Genomic DNA, 21855 nt, shown 5'->3' on the forward strand with positions numbered 1-21855 from the left:
AGAAATGCGTTCTTGACGTTTAACTACTACAAATCCCAACCTAGATTAACATCATATGACAATAGAACCCGAACAATGTTCAACTTTGCAAATGTCTATTGGTAGTCGATCCCATTGGTTTGAGTAAACCCCTTAGCTAGAAGTCTTGCCTTGTATGTATCCACTGACCCATCTATCTTCTGCTTGACTACAAACACCTTTACAACCAATTGGTCTCTTACCTGTAGGAATAACCACTAGCTCCCATGTCGTATTATTTTCTAAGGCTTTCATTTCTTCCATCATAGCTGCTTTCCACTTTGTATTTGCAAAAGCCTCCTACTTTTGTGGAATAGAAGCAGAGGAAAGAGAACACACAAAAGCACGATAGGAAGAAGGAAGGGAATCATTGGAAACAACATTGGATATGAGATGTTAGGTACATGTCCTAGTGCCTTTACGAACAACAATATGTAACTCAAGAGAAGGATCCTTACCAGATGGAGTAGTAGGCTCTGGATAGAAGGATGGCGGCTGGAGGAGTAGAGGTGCTGTAGTGGTGGTAGTTTGAACTTGTTCTTTTTGCTTGGGATTTCGGATATAGACTTTATCTAGAGGAATCCAACTCATAGGTCTTCGAACTGATTGCTCCCCCTGAACAGGAACCGGATGAGAAGCTGGGTCAAGCACTACTAGAACATCTATCCCTTCAGAAGGAAGATCTTGCATAGGTAGTGTCATAGGAACATGTGTTATAGCTGACACATCTTCAACACCCATAGAATCAATCTCCCCATTAAGAGGTGGCTGGGAATCATAGGCCAGGGATTCATGGAAGACAGTGTCCATAGTGATCGAGGTGCGCCGTGAGGGAGGATGATAGCACTTGTATCCTTTTTTTATTTTTTATTTTTTTTGTTCGGTGTATCCTTTTTGAGTAGCTGAATAACCCAAAACAACACACTGAACACCATGGGGATCAAGCTTGCCATGAGGGTGATGGTTACGAGCATTGCAAATCCAACCAAAGATCTTTGGGGGAACAACAAAGGAGGACCCATGGAGAATGTCTGTAGGTGCACGATCATCAAGAACATATTAGGCATGATGTTGATCAAATAAGCAGCGGTAAGAACAGCATCACTCCAGTATTGAGAAGGAACATTTCGGGCAAACATAAGGGCCCGAGCAACTTCCAGGAGGTGACGATTTTTGCGTTCAGCCACAACATTCTGGACAGGAGTGTCTACGCAGCTGGTTTGATGAAATATCCCATTGTCAGCCAAATATGTTTGGTACTTACCCTCAATGTATTCTCTGCCATTGTCACTGTGCAGAATTTTCAGTCGCATTGAACTGGGTTTGAACCATACGGTGGAAGAGCTGAAAACAACAAAAAACTTCACTCTTGTGCTGCATCATCTAGACCCAGGTAGTGCGGGTATGACGGTCAATAAAAGTAACAAACCATCTATGATAAAAAATGGATGTCGGACGAGCAAGACCCCACACATCAGTATGAACTGAAGCAAAAGGGGAAACACTTCTTTTATTCAAAGGGGAATAAGTAGAACGAGTTTGTTTGGCTAAAACATAAGCCTCACATAATAACTCATCCTTTTACAATTTTTTACTAACTGAGGAAAGAAAGAAGCTAAAATCGAAGAGGAGGATGTCCTCGCCAGCAGTGCCATTGATAGAGGTCAGGAGATGATGCTGAATGTAACTGATGAGCTGGAGAAGAAACTATTGTGAGAGAAATCGAACTCGTGTCAAGCAAGTAGAGACCACCATGTACCTTACCACCACCAATTGTCGTCCCTGTTACTAGATCTTGTATGACACAATGAAAGGGATGTGATTTTGCAATTTAAATCCTTTGTAAGGCTACTAATTGAAAGAAAATTAGTAGAGAAAGAAGGAACATGCAAGACAGAGAATAATGTAAGGCTAGGAGAGCAACGAATAGAACCCTTTCCAGAGATAGAAGAAAGGGAACCATTAGCTACTCGAACAGTGTCTTTCCGGGTAGAGGGAGAATACTGGTGAAAAAGTTTGGAGGAGCCAGTCATGTGGTCAGTAGCACCGGAGTCTATAATCTAGGGACTGGAGATTGCCGATGCACAGTGACTACTGACTGGAATACCTGAAGCAAAGTGAGGACCAGAATGGGCAGCAGTTGCAGATGGCGTGGCAGGTGCCGCTGAAGATACCTTTAACATGTGACAAAAAGCTTGAAGTTCATCCAGAGTGAGACAAGTGTCTATAGAAGGAGTTGCAGCGGCTTCAGTGTGATTAGCTTTGGGTTTTGACTTTCCTTGACCATGTTTGGCTTCAAAATCAGCAGGTTTACCATGAAGTTTCCAGCAGGTGGCTTTGGTGTGATATGGCTTATGGCAGTGCTCACATTTAATAACCTCCTTAGAGGTATCACCATTGTGAGAAGACCCATCAGATAAGGGAGTAGAATCTGAACTAGTTTTTTGTAGGGCAGATCGATCAACAGTAGGAGGATGAAGCATGGCAGCTCGTCTATTTTCTTCAGTATAAACCAAGGCATAAGACTGCTCCAATGTGGGAAAAGGTGATCTGCTAAGAACTATAACACTAATCTGGTCGCATTCGACATTTAAACCAGCCAAGAAATCAACTCTGATCTTGTCCACATGCTTGCAATTAAGGTTCAAGATCTCGTCCCGTCTCGCCTTTTCGGGCAGGTCGAGATTTTTGAAATATCCGAAATTTACCGAGATTTCGCCGAAATATGGTATTTTTTCTGCCATATTCCGACAGTACATCTCGGTGGGTTTTTGGCCATTAAGGCCTAATACTTCATGGATACCCTTATTTAAGCTAAATAAACACATTTAAACCTTCATATTGCAAAAAAGTGAACTCAAAGTGGTGTTTTGGGTTTGCACCCTTGATTGACAGTATACGGTCGGACCCTGATGTATAAATAGTTAAATACACATTGTATAAGTACTAAAAGACATAATAACAAATTTAAACAAAGTAATGGAACAAAAATAAAGTCAAATGTAGCCTTTAGTTTAAACTTTAAACTCATAAAGTCATAAGTACATAAGTTCATAAGTCATAACTCATAAACTCCATAAAAGAAACTCCATAAAAGTCATTACTTCAATACTCAATAGTCAATACACAAAGTCACAACTCACAACTGTCATAAAACAATCCTAGTAATAATTGCTATGCCATCCTGGATCTACCCCACTCATGCTCCGCTGGAGTCGACGTCCATTGCTTTCTATCTGAAGGACATACGTAGACCACGGAATAGTTTCAGAGAAGAAACGAGTGTAGTCATCCACAATTGCCATGTAAATCCCAAAATATTCCGAAATATCACGAAATTTCGTAGAAATTTGTACTTTTTTCATTTCGTATGACCATTTCGTCTCGGTAGTGTCGTGATTTCCGAAATATGTCGATATATCGGCGATATTTCGTGAAATCTTTAACCATGCTTACGATAGGCAGCAATGTCTGTTGAATTCGTGGGCTGGTAGTTAGAGTAGCGATCCAGGTGTTTCCATAAGCTACGAAGGGCAACATAATACTGGGAGATGGATAGTTCTTTCTGGGTGGTTTCATGAATTTTCTTACGGAGTTCATAAAACTGAGCATCATTGCCCTCCTGACCATAGGTGTCCTTCGCAACAATCCATATCTGAGTAGCAATTTCCAACAAGTATCCACTGGCAAGATCTTGTTGCATGGAGTTAAGTAAAAAGGAAATGACTAGAGAGTCATTGAAGATCCATCGATCCTGTAGAGGACATGCTGTAGATGGCTTCTATGTAGTTCCAGTGATGTGTCCTGTAAGCCCTCAACCAGCAATGGTCAAGTATGTTGACCTGGACCACATCGGGTAGTTCGTGCCAACAAGTTTGATTGAAGCAGCAAAGGGAAGGTACTCATTCCGTGGCTGCCCATCAGTTTGAGAGGAAGCAATAGAATTGTCAGACATCAGTACACAATCAAATCACCAAATCGAACCAGCAAGAAGACCCCCAAAAAAAAAAATAGATCGAATTTTTGGGAAAATCGATCCTAAGATGGGGAATTTCAAAATCTCTAAAAATACTTGGCAGAAGGGGCTGAAACTTGGGTCAAGTGCTCCTCTGTTGTAGGTCAAACTATTCTCCAAATATCAACAATATCTGAAAAATATTGACTCCAAATCAGGAAAGTCGATTTTATCAGGGTTTTGGAAGAAAACCCTGAAAGGTTGGAATCGCAGGGATCAAAATACTTCAATGGTTGTTGATGATGATAGCTGTTGCTCAAGAGGTGCAGGTCTGGATCTTCAATAATATAAAGATTCGATTCTCAACTGAGGAGCAGAAATTGATCTTCAAAGGTGAAGATTCCATAATCGCAGAAGGGAGCAGCAATTATCGACAGTTTTTAAAGTATCGGTCCGTCTTGTATCGTCTCGGTCGATACGTCTCGGTATCGGTCGTGGTCGATACGATACATAATGAGACGTCTCTATTTTTCTAAAAATTAAAATGTCCCGACTGTATCGATACGTGTCGACCAATACATATCGATACGATACGACACGTTCAATACAACCGAGACATCCATTGTAAAATTTTTTTAATTATTTTTTAACGTATTGGTATGTATCGATATGTATCAGTACGTATCGATATGCATCGACTGATACATATCGATACGTCTCGATACGTCTCGACACACTTAAGCAGCACATGGTTATGTTCAGTTTTTCCAGCAGAACACGATACAGAGAGGTTCTAGGAGGAAAAAAGGCTTGTCCAGCCAAGGGAAAAACCACAAAATCATGGTTCAAACCCATTTTTTCCACCTGATTTTTTTAGGGCTTCAAATCCTTGGTAAAAAACGATTCTAAAGGAGGTGGAATCACAGCTTTTGCTGCATCCAACAACCCAAATTCGAAATCAAAAGGTGTTCTTGAAGGTTTTGGTAAGTTTTTTGAAAAAACTTGATTTTTTTGTTCAAGTCTTTGATTTTAGGTGTTTTTTTTGCTATGATTTAAAGAGAATAGGTTAAACTAAGTTAGCTATGCATTCTTTGTATACATTTGCAAAGATTTGAGTTCAAATCTTTGCATTTTTACCCAAAACCGAAAAATGCTTCTCAAATTGATTTGAACTCATCTTTTAATCTTTTATAACAATTTCAAAGTGCCGCACTTGTCTGGTTATTGATTGTTCACAATTTTTAGTGTATATGCATGATATATGACATAAATTGCTTGTTTATATTGTTTTTTGTGTCCAAAAGTGTATATTCATGTGTATTTTGATCATTTTCATGCGTTTCTGCACCGATCGATACGTATCTCCGATACGATGCGATACGATACGTCTCTTAAAATCGACCAACCGATACAATACCCGATACCGATACTTTAAACCTTGATTATTGATCCCCAAAAAAAAGGTTATTTCATTCCATGATCGAGGTGGCATATAGGGCAGCAGCTAGATCAATAGATCACCTCATTAGTGCTGCCTTTTAAGATAGGAGAGAACCAAGAAGAGAAGAGAAGAAGAAGAAGGGAGATGAAGATCGAGAAAAGAGAAAAGAGCAGTGGCGATGGAAAATTCTGTAACCTAGATCAGATCTGGCTTTGATACCATGTAAACAGAATGCTAATGGCTGTAATGCGTGGATGATCAATGTGATCACCAAGCCCTGCTATTTATAATTAAATTCATAAGAGCAGGATTACAAATAAGCCCCCCCCCCCTCATAAGTCATAACCGACTCTAATGATGAGTCGGCTATAGGGGGAAAAGACCAAAAATACTCTTGCGGGTTACATAACTCAACATAATATAAATCTATTAAATAGGAGATGTTCTGCTAAAATTTAAATGGGAAACTAAACACAGATCCCACTACTACTACAGCTAAACAAATAATATATGATCCCACAAATTAGACCCGAAACAAAACCAAATATATAGGGAGCATGGGCCTGAATCTTTTCAGAATTAGTGCAAATAAGGATGTTTTCAGTCCTACCCTTGTCTAAATTGAGAAGTCAGGTTATTTGGGCTCCAAGGCTCAGCGAGAATCTAAAATCTTCTGAGTCAATAGAGGTTGTTCGCTTGTTGTTTCTTCTAGACCTCCTTCTGAGTCAATCCATTGTCTGCATTGAAGAGGTTTGGAGTTGTTCAGTTACTAGGGATGGAACATTCTCTGAAATACACAGCAGCTTTGCTCCTACCTTATGAATCTGCTAATGAAAAGACGAAGTTCCCAAGTAAGGTCAAGTTCTTTCTACAAGACAATATATAATACTACATATTAAAGTGGATCACCTCATTGCCAAAGGACGGAAGATGTAGCTTCTGTGAAGCTATTATGGTGTCATTGAATCAGTTGAAGCATCTTTACTTTCCGGTCCTTCTGTCTGGAGGGTTGTTGGGTGAAGCAGGAGAAATTTACTTGGAAATGGGCTTTGTCATGTCAATATTTCTAGCTTGATTGTCTTTAGTAGATGTTATGGATTTCATAAGTGAGGAGTCTTCACAGTTACTCTCTTCTGCAGTCACAGTCATATGTTCTTCTGTTTAAGAAATTAAAAAAAGGAAGAAAAAAATTTTCAGGGTCTAAATCTTCCCCGCAAGCGACTCTAGGTATTTTAAGACCTTGATTTTCTAGGACCCCTCTTGGTATAAATGTTTTACAGTTCATGTATTTGTTGAAAATTTTCTTGTTAGCTTGTTTAGTCTTGAAGGATGGCTTAAATTATGACTTTACTAGTGTTGTCTTCTTTTCTGCCTAGGTTCTATCTGAAGAATTGCCTGGTACAATTAGTAAGATATCATTTCCAAAATCGATGCGTTGGAACTCTCAGGTACATGCGTATTTTTTCTTTAGTTTTCTAATTTCTATGATGGCTTACTGGTCTGTTCTCCTATTGTTATTTTTTATTAGTTTGTATATTATGTGAAGTATATGGGCATATTTCTTGTGACAATGGTATAATGTTCTTGTTATGTTTCCCAAAATGAAAGTTATATGTCAAATCTACATTGCTACCCTAATGCCTGCTCATAAGTCATAACTGACCATATGTAGTTTTGTGCATCTGGTACAAGCTGTTATAGTTTGAGTCACCTTGACATACTTGTCTCCTTTGTTCATGTATATGTCTTCATTTCTTGAGCTGATTGTAATTTCATGGATGCTTTTGTATACTTCTCATGGATCACATGCTATAAATGTTTTTTTCTTCATAATTTAAGTGAAAAGGCTCTGTTTGCTGCAAGGCCCAGGTAGGAAGGCCTTCCTGGTTGGCTTAAATATCTGCCATGTGGCAGTCAGTTAGTAATGCAAATCGATCTCGAACCAGTTAAGATAATCCAGCGAGAAATCAATTTGCAACAGGATCATTGGACAACAAAAATGCAAACATAATTTATTTCATAATAGAAAACAGAAAACAGAATTAGAAACAATGAAGAAGAAGGAATAGAGAAGGAAAGAAGGAAGGAAGAAGGGGGATATGGGGGGAATTTGACCAAGGTCTCTCACATATGGCCTAGGTCAGCCTCTCACTAACCCTATGGCATCTCACCACATACACAATCTCTCATAGCTCAATGGTGTTAAACCAAGGCATAAAATTCTTGTTGTGAGCTTTATGGCTCTTACATCTTATATAGGCTAATGAAAACATTAAAGAAATACATCAACTAACACTCACAAAACATGTGCCTAACTCCCACCAAACACTTACCTAACATTGATCAAACTCCGATATAACATTGGCCTAACTACCACCAACCATTGACGATGGATTCTCCCTTTTGACATTGGAGCCTTCTTTGTTGACAATGGAGCTTCCCTTTTGACAATGGAGCCTCCCTTTTGATATTGCAGCTTCGTTTATTGACAATGAAACATACTTCTAGAGGTTCTTTCCCTACATGGACTAGGTTTGGGCCTATGGTTTGAGGTCTCACGAGATCTCGGTGATTTTCTCTGTTTCGACAAAACTCGAGTGGAAACCACATGCGATACCAAAACATTTCATTGTTTCGACCAAGATTTCAGCATCTCACCAAAATCTCGGTCCGATATCTCGTTTCAATGAAAAAGGTACCAACTCATTCGATATAAATACATTGTCTCAACGTGATCTGGTCGAAATTTGACCATTTCAGTGGCTCTATGTGGTTTTGGTAAGTTTTGAAGGAAAACACCTCAAAACCTCATTTTTTGCCCAAATCTCGTCTGGAACAAGTAAACTTGTCACTCAACAACAACATTTGAGGCGATTAGCTGCACATCAACATCATTTGGAGGAGATTTCAAGTTGAAGGTAATACATCAACATCATTTGGAGGAGAGTTCAACTCAACAAGGCTTAGTCGAAATTGTGACCAGTCTCATCTGTCAGTAGGTCTTGACTGTGAATGCACAAAAACCCCCCAAATGCTGAATTTTTGACCAAATTTTACACAGCCAAGCTTGAAACAAGTGGATTTTAAAAAACTAAGGGTTTTACTTGAATTATAGAAATTTCATTCCTATTGGTTATTTAAGCTGTTTTACTTTAATTATATGTGTTCTAATACTAAATATTGTGTGGAATTGGTCACATCAGTATATATATATATATATATATAGTGTACACTACCAACCTAGGGTCCTAAGTCAAACTACCATTTTGGGTGTGATTTTTAAAAAACTAAGGGTTCCACCATGTTTATAGGGCCTAAAATAGGCTGTCCTGCAAGTTTCTTGACCTAACTAGGTCATATGGCCACCGAAACCAAAGACCGAAATTTGACATAAAAATTGCACCAACTCGGTCGACATCTTGCCCATTTACCGAGGCAACTTGGTCTTTTGGCTGACTGAAACTAGCCGAGATACCAAGACCTCGAACATTGCTTGCGCCAAGGCTTGGCCCAATGTTGGCCTTAGGCCCTGAGTTCGACTCCGCCTCCCCCCTTGGGGCCACCCGCCTGGGCGGAAACTCCCTGGTGAACATGGGGGCCCTAGTATCTCCCTGTTCGTGGTGTTGCGAGGTCTTGCATGAGCCCTGGGGGAATTAATCGGCCAAATGTCGGACACCTCCAGTTCCAAAAAAAAAAAAAAAAATTGGCCTTAGGCTGGGGCCTATAATATAAGGCTAGAATAGCAGGCTATTTAACCCCAATTACCCACAATAAATCAAATCAGTCGACTAACAATAAGCCCTAGCCGCAGGGTTACACCCGACCTAAATATCAGAGGTAGGGATTATGCTGGAGCTCAAAACACAGCCAAGTAATGGGGCTGCAACTAAGGTCGAATGCAGGTCTTGGTATGTCCAACTAAGCTTTCCAGTTGGGGCTAATTTGAATGGCCAGAAACACAAATATAAGCAGGTCACCAAATTAGAAGGTAGGAAGTAAATATGGTCTTGAGCATTGTACTAAAACTTGCGAGATCTCGAGTGAGATCTCGGTTTTTCCCAGGGTCGAGACAAGATGGCATAAGAAACGAGAAAGTGCAATATCTCGTCGAGATCTCGAGATCTTAGTGGGAAATCTTGGTATACAGACATCTATCTATGCAAACGTTGGGATACAGACACTTATTTATGCCAGAAACCAGGACATACACTTATTTATACCTAATATCATTTAAGTACATGTTGTACTTAAGATATTATTCATAAATAAGCAAATACCCCCTATTTGAATCCAATAAAAATCGTTAAAAAATCAAATTCCAAAAGAAAAAAAAGTCAACCCCTCAGTTCAAGAACAAAAACTGGATTTTTCACGGTAGGTGCAATTTTTAACTTTCTAATGCTGGAGTTTTTCTCAAATCTAAAAATTTCATAAATCTTAATATGGTAAAACATTGCTAAAAACTAAAAGTGCGGAAAAATATTCATTTGTTTTGATGTCCAAAAAAATATTTTCATTTACAGCGATTTTGACAGTATTCGCGCATACTAAATTAAGTTTGACCGGTACATAACTCCTTCAATATAAATCAGATTTAAGCAATCTTGGACTTGTTGGAAAGCTTTCAAAACAAATCTTTTCAACAAGTCCAAGATTGCTTAAATTTGATTTATATTGAAGGAGTAATGTACTGGTCAAACTTAATTTGGTGTGTGCGAATGCTGTCACAATCGCTCTGAATGAAAATATTTTTTTGGACATCAAAACAAATGAATATTTTATCGCACTTTTTGTTTTTAGCAATGTTTTACCATATTAAGATTTATGGAATTTTTAGATTTGAGAAAAACCCCAGCATTGGAAAGTTGAAAATTGCATCTACCGCCGAAAATCTAGTTTTTGTTCTTGAACTGGGAGGTCGATTTTTTTTCCTTTTGAAATTTGATTTTTTATTGGATTCAAATAGGGGGGTATTTGCTTATTTTTGAATACTATCTTAAGTAAATGAAATACAGATACAAAAACATTTGTAAGTCTATCCTGGTTTCCCACTAAGTGTTTGTCCTGTGTCTATCTTGGTTTCTAGCATAAGTAATTGGACTTTGTTTTTGCAAAATCTGATAGTGTCATTGTGTTTAAATGGCCTAAAATAGGCTGACAATCAAGTTTCAGACCCAAACTAGGTCTAAAACCCCACCGAAACCAGGTTTCGAGTTGAAAAAAAAAAATGCACCAACTCGACCGAGATCTCGAGTTATCTCAAGTCAACTCGGTTTTTCCCGGGGTCGAAACCTGGTCGAGTTTCGAGTTTTAGATCTATGGTTTTGAGTGTAGAACCAAACCAGCCAGTAGGTTGCAAACAAACCTGGATCGACTGGAGTAGGAGATGGGGAGGACCTGTGCTCCAAAGTTCAGCCAATTCTGTTGGCGTTAACAACTGAGATATGAGGCAGACTCGAAATTAGAAGGTTTGTTGAGTTCTCAATCCAGTAAGAATTTGGGTTCCAAACCAGGGATCGAGTGTAGCTCTTGGTTGTGTGAATCAACCCTCCAAACCTCTGCTGGATCTCTGTTTTGTTTGCAGAGGTATTGAAGCTTGAAGTTGCAGGAGCAGGCAAGGTAGAACAACAGAGCCGTAGGGGTATTCAAGGCCTCCTTTGTGTTGAAACAGCATTAACAGTCCTTGAATCAATAGGGGGATTGAATCTAGTCTTCAGGGTGATCTCCAGCAGCAGTTTTGCAATCAATAAAAGGCAGCACTAGTAGAGCTCGATGGAGAGTACGGGAGATAATGAAGAAAGAAGAAAATAGAAGATAGGAGACAGGGGGATAGGGTTTCGGTTCTCTCAGCCCTTCATCCTCACGCTAGGACAAGAAAACTTTACACAAAACAATATTTCAATTTCATTAATCGTGGGGGTTGGCTTCTAAAAGCCTTACATATAAATAAGGGATAATTCCTTGCCCCTCAAGTTACAAAAAATTAGAAACTTAATTGACAATGTTCTAAAATTAGTAACTAAAAAATAGAAGCTAGGATTCATAAAATAAGTGTGGAATTCCGTGAATACTGGTTTGAGTCAGTGACTACAGCCATCTTTATTTATAATAAAGAGAGGAACATTCTGGAATGAGTACAAGGACAAAAATACCCTTATGACTATTCTACCCCTGAACCCTTATTACAACCATGGTTCAAAATCTCGCGATATTTCGCCGAAATATCGCTTAATTTCGTATATCTCGAGCTTACCGAGATGCGAAATCAGGTCGAAATGAAAAATACCATATTTCGTCGATATCTCGTGAGATATCGTGAGATATCGACGATATCTCGTGAGATATCGGCGATATCTCGTGAGATATCGACAATATCTCGATATCTCGTGAGATATCGACGAAATATGGTATTTTGGCTTAAAGTGTCACGTGAAGGGGGCTTTAATACAATATTTCGCAAATTTCGGTCCATATTTCGACCGAGAGCTGCATTTGCTAAGGAATTTCAGTCTTTTGCCTATTCTTCCACTCTTCCAAGCTCTCATCCAACACTCTAGCCATTGTTCAAGCACATTGTTGTCGGATTTTCGGTAAACTCATCGGAGGGTCATCTAAGCTCATCATCCAAGCTTTTTTCCACTATTTAAGGTAAATTCTATTCCTCTAAAACTATTTTTTTGAAAAGACTATGTACAAATTTTGTTGGATGGTGATGATATTAATATATGTTAGACAGGAGACCGATCTATAGCCTCACAAGGTCGAAATTTTTTTCCATATGTATTTTTTTTTTTTTTTGGTTTTAAAATTCATTTTCCTACAATTAAAATAGGAAATAATTAGGGGTAATATGACTTAGATGGTAATGAATTAAATATATGTTAGACACCAATGGCCGATCTACGGCTTCACGGTGTCGGATTTATTTTTCTGCTCTTAAATAATTATTTTAATTTTCGCACATACCACTCCATTGGCATCGGATTATGGTGCATCACAACCTTACGATGGATATAGATATGGATCATCATCATATGGGCATTTAGTGGGGTAGGGACTATGACTACCTCCCAGTCCAGGGACATCTTGGATCATCTTTTGTAAATAACATCTTTGCATACCCTAGCGGACCTAACTACCAACCTCACCACCATACATGCAGCCCAATGCCATCGCCTCTGCGCGGCGCCAACATCATATCACAATGGATCATCTTCTTCCCGGATGGATCGATTGGTAACCCTAGTTTATATCCTAGGATAGGTTACCTACAGTATGTTGATGATTCCATTTACGTGACACTTGTGGATGACTACACTCGTTTGTTCTCCGATTCTATACCGTGGTCCACATATGTCCTTCAAACAGAGAGCAATGGACGTCGACTCACCGAGGCATGAGTGGGATTGATCCAGGGAGGCACAAGAACTACTATTAGCGCTTAGCACTTGTAATTTGTAACTTAAGTTGTGATTTCATTGATCTATGAACTTGTGAGTTGTGACTTGCGAGTTGCGAGTCTTGTGACTTACTAACTTTGACACTTAGTGTATTGCCTTTAAGGCTTTAAGCGAGTTATTGAATATTATGGAGTTTATGAGAATCATGGCACTCATCAATGTGTATTGGCTTTAACTTGATATGTGATGAAGTTAAATACTATTATTAAATATTAACGCCTAATCTATGTGTATGTAACTATTTATACATTAGGGTCGGCGACCGTATGTCAATCAAGGGTGCAAGCCCAAAACACCAATTTGAATTCACATTTTTACAATTTTATGGTTTAAATGTGTTTATTAAGCTTAAATAAGGCTGTCCATGAAGTTTCGTGCCTAGATATGGCCAAAAACCCCCGAGATGGACCCCAAATATTGCAGAAAAATGCAATATTTCGGTCATATTCGCGATATCTCGGATATTTCGGATATCTCGGTAGGCCCGAGATACCGATATATCGCGAGATATAGTACTATGATTACAACACTCCCCGTCAAGTTGGTGCATAAATATCAAACATGCCCAACTTGCTAATTATTGGAAAAAATAACTAGTACTGATTCCTTTGGTAAGGACATCAGCCAGCCGTTCACTAGACTGAATAAATGGGATACAAATTATTCCTTGTTCTAACTTCTCTTTGATGAAGTGCCGGTCAATGTCAACATGTTTGGTACGGTCATGTTGAACCGGGTTGTGAGCAATGCTGATTGCGGACTTGCTGTCATAGTAGAGCCGCATAGGAAGATCAGCATGTATCCCCAAATCTGGAAGAAGCCCCTTTAGCCAAAGAAGCTCACAAATACCCTGCGCCATAGCTCGGAACTCAGCCTCAGCACTAGATCGAGCCACAACAGCTTGCTTTTTGCTTCTCCAAGTTGTTAGGTTTCCTCCAAAAAATGTGCAATACCCAGATGTGGACTTCCTATCATCAGGACTGCCAGCCCAATCTGCATCACTGTACACTTCTATCCGGAGATGGCTATGTGGAGAGAACAAGGCTCCTTTCCCAGGAGATGACTTGAGGTAACAAAGAATTCTGTATGCTGCTTCCAAGTGAGAAGAGTGAGGATCATGAATGTATTGGCTGACAAGGCTTACAGCAAATGTGATATCTGGCCAGGTATGTGAGAGGTAGATCAATCGACCAACTAACCTCTGATAACTGCCTCTATCCACCGGGTCACCTTCCTTACTCTTCAAATGTGTGTTGGACCCAGAGGGGTATCTGCTGGTTTACACCCAAGCAGCCGTATTTCTTTCAATAAATCCAAGGTATATTTCCTTTTAGAGAGAGATATGCCCTTAGCTGAATAGGCAACCTCAATCCCTAGGAAGTACCTTAATCTACCCAAATCTTTGACTTCAAATTCGGTGCCCAAATAAGTCTTCAACTTCTGGATTTCTAGTGCATCACTGCCTGTGATCACTATGTCATCAACATAGACAATCAACACTGTCACTTGCTGTCCTATCTTCTTAACAAACAATGTGTGATCAGCATTGCTCTGCTTATACCCATAAGCAATCATAGCCTTATGGAACCAGCCAAACCATGCCCTTGGTGACTGTTTCGGACCATGTAGGGCCTTTTTCAGCTTACATACCTTTCCCTGAGTTTCTGAAGAAGTAAAACTAGGAGGTATCTCCATGTAGACATCTTCTTCCAAATCTTTATGCAAGAAGGCATTCTTCACATCAAGTTGCTAGAGTTCCCATCCTTGATTCACAGCACAAGAGATAATGACCCGTACAGTATTCATCTTTGCTATAGGAGCAAAGGTCTCTTGATAGTCAATTCCTTGGGTTTGAGTAAACCCTTTGACAGCAAGTCTTGCTTTATACCTTTCCACTGAGCCATCAGCCTTGTGCTTCACAACAAAGACCCATTTACAACCAACGGGTTTTTTTCCTAGTGGAGGACTCACCAAATCCCAGGTCTGGTTTTTTTCAAGGGCATGCATTTCTTCATTCATCGCATCCTTCCATTTCTATTCGGCTATTGCCTCCTGCCAATTGTTAGGGGTGGAAACAGAGGATAAAGAAGATACGAAGACATGGAAAGCATGAGTTAGTGAGTTGTATGACACAAAGTTAGAAATAGGATGCAATGTACAACAACTCTTTGATTTTCAAACAACAATGGGTAAATCAAGACTGGGATCAAGAGAAGGCTTACCAGAAATCTGACTAGGAGAAGACTTGGAGTAGGAACAAATGCCGATTGAGTAGGCTCAGTGGTGGTGGTCTCTTTTTACAGAGGGCCGTCCAGAGGAAAATCAGTTCCCCGAGTGTACACATTTTCCTTTGCCGATTGTTGCTGTCCCACTTCTTGTTCTTGACTTGTAACTCCATCTTCAAATTTAATGGAAACATCCTCTATAGTAGATATCTCAATGTCTAAAGGAGCAATCAACGGAACCTCTTCACCACTTATAATCTCCCCCTGCAGAGGTTTCGGCTGTTTAAAGTAAGCCTCAGACTCCTGGAACACTACATCCATAGTGACAAACACTTTTCGGGTAGGAGGATTATAGCACTTATACCCCTTCTGGGTAGCAGAATAACCAAGAAATATGCATCGCAGCCCTTTGGGGTCAAGCTTGCCGTGTACATGGTGATTCCTGGCAAACATAACACAGCCAAATACTTTGGGGGACACAACAAAAGTCGATTTCCCACAGAGCACATCTACTGGGCAACGGCCATCCAAAACACGGGATGAAAGTCGATTGATAAGATGTGGCTGTAAGGACAGCGTCTCCCCAAAAACGAGGAGGAACTGCCATAGTGAACGTAAGAGAATGAGCAACCTCCAAAAGATGTCGGTTCTTGCGTTCAGCCACCCCATTTTGAGCAGGTGTGTCAACACAAGAGGTTTGATGAATGATCCCATGGCTGTCCAAATATGACCGAAAGGCACCATCCATATACTCCTTCCCATTATCTGATTGGAGAATCTTGACCTTGGCATCGAACTGTGTCTCGACCATCTTATGAAATAAAGTAAAACATATGAAAACGTCACTTTTACTATGCATCAAATACACCCAAGTCGTCCGGCTGAAACAGTCAATGAAAGTGACAAACCATTGAAGCCCAGAGCTAGAGACACAACGGGCAGGGCCCCACACATCAGAATGTATCAAACCAAAAGGATGCAAGCTTTTATTATCAGAAATTGGAAATGCTTCTAGTTTGCTTTGCCAAAGTGCAAGCATCAGAAGAAAAATTATGTTTATTACAACTTTTCACTAAACTGGGAAATAAATTCGACAAAACACCAATAGGAGGATGGCCCAAATGACGATGCCAATTATTCAATTCAAAAAATGCAAAATCAAAATCAGAAGATGCAGGTTGAGATGTCAAAGCTGCCCGGGAACATTCAAGCATGTACAGACCACCAACCACCTTACCACATGCAATCGTACTGTCCGTTGCCAAGTCCTAAAATAAACAATGGGTTGGAAAAAATGTTACCTTGCAATTTAAATCCCTAGTTATGCTACTAATGGAAAGCAAATTAGTAGTGAACTTCGGAAAATATGTGGAATAAAAAGAGGAGGAACCGGTCATATGGTCGGTTGGAAAAAATGTTACCTTGCAGTTTAAATCCCTAGTAAGAGAGAAAGAACACTACACAGATCCCTTGCCTGAGATAAGAGAAAGAGATCCATCAGCAACACGAACCTTACTCTGACCAGATAAAGGAAAATATGTGGAATAAAAAGTGGAGGAACCGGTCATTTGGTCGGTTGCCCCTGAGTCAATTACCCAAGAATCGGGCATGACTGAGGTGCAATTCCCACCAAATGAAATAGTGGTAAGATAGCTAGAATTGTAGAACTAGATTTCTTGTGGTCATCATTCAGATAATTTAGGTTTGTCTTTGTTGAGATTGGTTGAGTTGAGATATTAGAATGTGAAGGAAAGAGAAGAAATAGTGTTGCTCTCCATATGGACCTAGACTGTTTCTTACATAGTTTTCTCCCATCACTTTCCTAGGATGGAAGTAACTTTCAGTTACATGTACTGATGTACATATTTTGTGGTCTATGATTAAGAAAAGTTTAGGCTACTTCAATGTACCTCCCAGTACCTAAATCGGTGTTTTCATCTGTATTATGTCGCTATATGCCTTAGAAATGAGCCGTACCTCTCTCTTGAGAACCACTTCATTATATCTAAGGGAATGGAGAATGTCATGATATTTGACCCTCCCTCAAGAGCCATATTCATTTCTGGTTCCCTTTCCCTCCCTGGTCCATCAAACCTAATTTTGATGGAAGCTTGGTAGGACAGGAGGGGTTTCTAGAAACATCTTGGAGATATTGTCCTGGCTTTTTCAGGTCCAATTGGAATTGCAGATTCAAACAGGAATCTCTTTCTCTTAACCTATCACCGACTAATGAAGAAGGGCAGGGTATCTAAACGGCTGAAGAGAGTTAAAAAAGGATCTGTTGTTTACAATCCTGTATAATCTCGAATGTTTCAGCATTGTTGTCAAGGTAAACCCTAGGCATCCAGGCAAGATTTACTGGAGGGGCGCCTTGGCCGCTTAGGCGATGCCTTGACGCCTTGTTGGTGTCACCTTGATATTTTTCCTCCAACGCATGAAATGGCCTAGACGCCGTGACAACTATGGTTATCAGTTCTGGTACATAGGCCAAAGGATACAATGAGAGAAAAAGTTCCTCTTTGGAAGTCTAAGGGGATTCAACAATGATGATATCATGGATGTCAAATACAGGGAGATATCCCAAGTAAATATTCACATTTAATCTGGCAGGCTAGATCACTTTTCCATGACCAGAGTGTTCTTTTAGGCGAAGTTCCAGATGTACCAATTTCATGACACAAGCTGGTTAGTATAGTTGTCAAGGCATCGCTTAGGCGACACAACTCATCCAGGAGCGCTTTGTTGGAAAGGTTCCTTGGTGGCCTAGGCATCGACTTGGCGCTCTGTAGGCATCTTTTTTCCTTCCTCCATCGCCTAGACGCCGTGACAACTATGCTGGTAATAGAAGTTTCTTGAAGGTCTCACGTTTATATAGGGGTGCAACCTGGCCAGCTGCATTGGGTTTTCAAAAACCCTACTTAATATTTTTTTTTTTATACATATTAGTAAATTTTTTATTCATCGAGGGGGCTGGGGGGGACCCTTAATTTGAGAATCTAAGAGATTTTGGCTCAGAAAGTAAGCATTTTTGACTGACTTGAATGTATTATTTATTGCTTCTTCATTTTCTTGCAGGTCATGTTTAGTCGACCTATTCGTTGGATTTTGGCACTCCATGGAGACGTGGTTGTGCCATTCATGTTTGCTGGAGTTCTAAGGTAACTTTATTTACATATTTGAGAATTCCAGTTAACTTGGAAAACTACGAATGCTGTGTTGTTTTGGAAGATCAGCCTTGTGCCAACTTTTGGATGTTTTTGTGGGAGTGCAAGCAAACAATTATCAATGATAGATACAGTTTATTAAATGTGTTCTTGCTTCTCTGTTAGCAATGGAGTTGATCGGGTGGTTGGACCATTAAACTTGGCTGGTCTTGTGCATTGATTGGATTTTTATTTATTTTTGTTGGAGTAGGGACAAATTATGATTTTATGGTTTTGTTCATTGACTGGAACACTTTTTGGGTGTTAACAATTTTATGGGAAAGAAGAAAAAAAAGAGGGATACAAACTGGCAGTGCATACTAATGATATGACAACAACAATGTAAGAGAGAAATAAACCAAAACGTCCATCTTAAAGAGAAAAAATGCAATCAAAACACAAAGGAATATAATCTCCAAAACATAATCTGGGCCTCATAACCCCTTGCTTTGCCAACTTATCTGCCAACTCATCAACACTCATTGGAATACACTGAAAAGATACTTGCAAAGAGGCCAATGGCCAAATGGGCCTTTTAAAATGAGAGTACTGCCATGCTTCATCATCTGAGGTCCTCATCCAACGAAATGACATTGGTTGTATCACTCTCTACAATTGCACAAGAGAAACCTTTCCTCTCCAGCTACTCCATTCTGACTTTTAGGGCCAATAATTCTGTTCAATTTGAGTCCCCTCCACCTATCGGTCTTGAGAGTTGAGAAAACCCCACCAGCTGAACGATCTCCCTCCTAATTCTGCCACCAATACCTCATGGACCTGGGTTTCCAAGGGAGGGTCTGTCCATGTGCAATTTAATCAGCTCCTCTAGAAGAGGCTTCCTTGGGATCACTAGCCTGTTCACTGCTTCCCTTGAAAAGCTCAGCGGACTCGAACTTGAAGCAACTTAGCATATCTCTCCTCCCAAAGAGACCAAAATGTGTCCATCAATAAATAATGCATCGTTTGGCATTTTTCATACAGGGAAAATGGTAATATTGCTAATTTCTCCTTATCTTGTGCAGTTCACACATTGGAGAATGATTTCCCAGTTTTCTCCCTCCCTTTTCTTGTAACAATACTATGGAGTTCTACCATTACAATAAAACGTAACAAATAGGTACGTTATGTCAATAATTAACAGCAGGCATGACTGGAAATTTTTCATGTAGTGTTTAAGGCTTTTTGTGTAGCATCTGTTTCTTGAAGCCTTATATCCACTTTTTTGGCAGATCTTGTAAAATTTTTGGACTCAACCAGAATAAAAAACTAATGAGAAAATTTTGAAGTTCACGCTTCACGTTGATGAATCCGTTGTTTCTTACCAATTCTCTTTGGTGCTAATTTCTGTTTGTTTTCTTTATGTTGCCATATGTGTAAATCTAAGGTTCCCCCCCCCTCCCCCTTTAAGTGTACATGCAAGATTTTAAGGCAAGAGGTCTTTCTGTGCTCTCCCTGCCCCCCTCCCCCCCCCCCCCTCCAAAAATCAATTATGTAAAATCCAAGTAAGATTGTAGAAAATAGGAGGAAAAGAGATCCACAAAATAATGACCAAATTCTATTGATTATGTACAAAATATACAAGATAACCATCTGCCACTCTTTGCTAAATTCTCCTTCGAGCGCTCTAAAATACTCAAAGCGCCTCATAGCACTAGGAGAAAAGACAGTCCACATTTGCACCAGTTACAGGGATAAGAGTCTTTCAGAGAGAGAGCATCCATCCACAAAAAGAATGCATGCTAGTTGTCAAGTATGTTTGGGATCAATTGAGGGCTCTTCTCTTGGTGTCCTCAGGATGTTTTACATGCCTGGCCTCTGAATTCCCTAGGTCTAACTGACAGTTATTATGGAGAAAATCCTTTTTATGATTATGCGAACTATTTGACAGAACGGAACAAAAATGATCAACTGGTCCTCCACAGTGAAAATTTTGAGAAATATACTCAGGCAATAACAGGGAACTACTTATTTTTATTTTGTTGAGTAATGACATTGCTTTGGTCATAGAAGATATAGGTGTTTGTGGGGGATGTCTTATGTTTTTCCTTTCTTGTGCTCTTTTTGTACTGCTATACAGCTTTCACTAAATTAATAAAATTGTGTTTGTTCTCAAATAAATGTCTATTTGGGGATGTGAATTCTCATTCGTTTTTGCTATTTAATTTACTTTATTAAGTTGTTCCTTGCGTGTAAATTTTCCTTGGTGTTTTGAAAAATGAAAATATTGTGTTTCACAAATTGTTCTTTTATAATGTAGCACGAATCTATCTTATGGTCTACGCAATACTCCTTCCGCTACTGTTGAGGTATGTAGTTTAACTTCATTACTAATCATTGTATTAAGTATATGATTAATTTCCTGGCTTTCCAGCACTTATTTTTAGTTTGTTTTACTTACTAACAGTGTTTTATTAACGCTAGAAAACCGTGGAGTCTCCATTAGTATTTGGTGATATAAAACTTACACAATAAGTGGAGCTATAAGTGGAATGCCTACTAGATGAGATGCAAATCAAGTGTTTTTGCGATAGCTGTGCCTTCCTGGTTTTAATTCGAAGTGGATAGTTACCATTATTAGTTTTTTAGATATTGAATTAAGATGGTAACTCATGGGATCATAAACAATATCATTTTTAATAGACTGTTTTATTAACTATTAAAAAGATATCGGCATATGGCTAAAGAATGTGGCATGTCCTTAGAGTGACCTGAGTAAATAAACTCCGGATCTTTTTCCTTTGGTAATCGAAAATTGGGATTGTCATGGACAGCAGAGTGTAGATGACTTCCAGGAGGCTTACTTACAAGGTACAACAGAATCTAAATCTAGTATGTGATTCTAAAGCCAGAAACATCTGATGGATCAGATTCTAACGTTACTACTCCCAAGTTTCAAAATCCACGAAATCTTTGGCACTGGCATCATTTTTAATGCTTGACCTGCTTCCTGCTTTCTTCCGTTGCATCCTTTGTACCTCAAAACTCCAAATCATTACTTATTGTTCAAAATGTTGGATGCTACACAATCATTGGGACTTGGGGAGGGAAATGCAAAGAGGAAACCCATCCATCTATCCATCGCCCCTGCAATTCATCATCAGATCACTGCTCATTGTATGATCCTCTGCTAATTCAAAAATAAACCTCATTTGAGTCTCAATCATTCTTATGTGTCAATGATGAAAATAGTGGCTACTTATGTGTTCCTTTCTTTGGAAAGGATCTGACTGCTCCGGATTCCTTCACCCCATATGTTGGGCCTCTGTCTGCCTCCCAAAAAATGAGGGGGGTCTTGGGCCATGGTGAATTAAAGATGTTAACTCTGTGGATATCCTCAAGCTTATTTGGAAGTTAGTAGCTAAGATGAATAGTATTTGGGTTACAGAGCTACTCACAGTCTGTGTTCTCACAGGATGGCAAAAGTTTTGGACATTATCCAAAGTGAAAATCGGATGGATTTGAGAGGACCAGACCACCAGCTAGTGGATCAGAAAGATTTGTATGGAATGTCCTACTCCTGCCTGAGCTTTCCGATCAACCAATCCCCTATTTC

At 39.5% G+C, this 21855-nt stretch overlaps 1 protein-coding gene across 1 annotated transcript in view; it reads left to right on the forward strand.

Moving 5' to 3' along the window:
* LOC122661436 (glycine--tRNA ligase, chloroplastic/mitochondrial 2) overlaps positions 1-21855 on the forward strand; it is a 190029-nt gene that overhangs the window by 98796 nt on the left and 69378 nt on the right. Inside the window, exons 18-20 of the mRNA XM_043856817.1 lie at positions 6791-6862; positions 18175-18257; positions 20560-20608. Of these exons, the coding sequence (XP_043712752.1) occupies positions 6791-6862; positions 18175-18257; positions 20560-20608 (204 nt within the window). The remainder of the gene's footprint in view (positions 1-6790; positions 6863-18174; positions 18258-20559; positions 20609-21855) is intronic.

This window comes from Telopea speciosissima, chromosome 5 (assembly GCF_018873765.1).
Source record: "Telopea speciosissima isolate NSW1024214 ecotype Mountain lineage chromosome 5, Tspe_v1, whole genome shotgun sequence".
Lineage (NCBI taxonomy): Eukaryota > Viridiplantae > Streptophyta > Magnoliopsida > Proteales > Proteaceae > Telopea > Telopea speciosissima.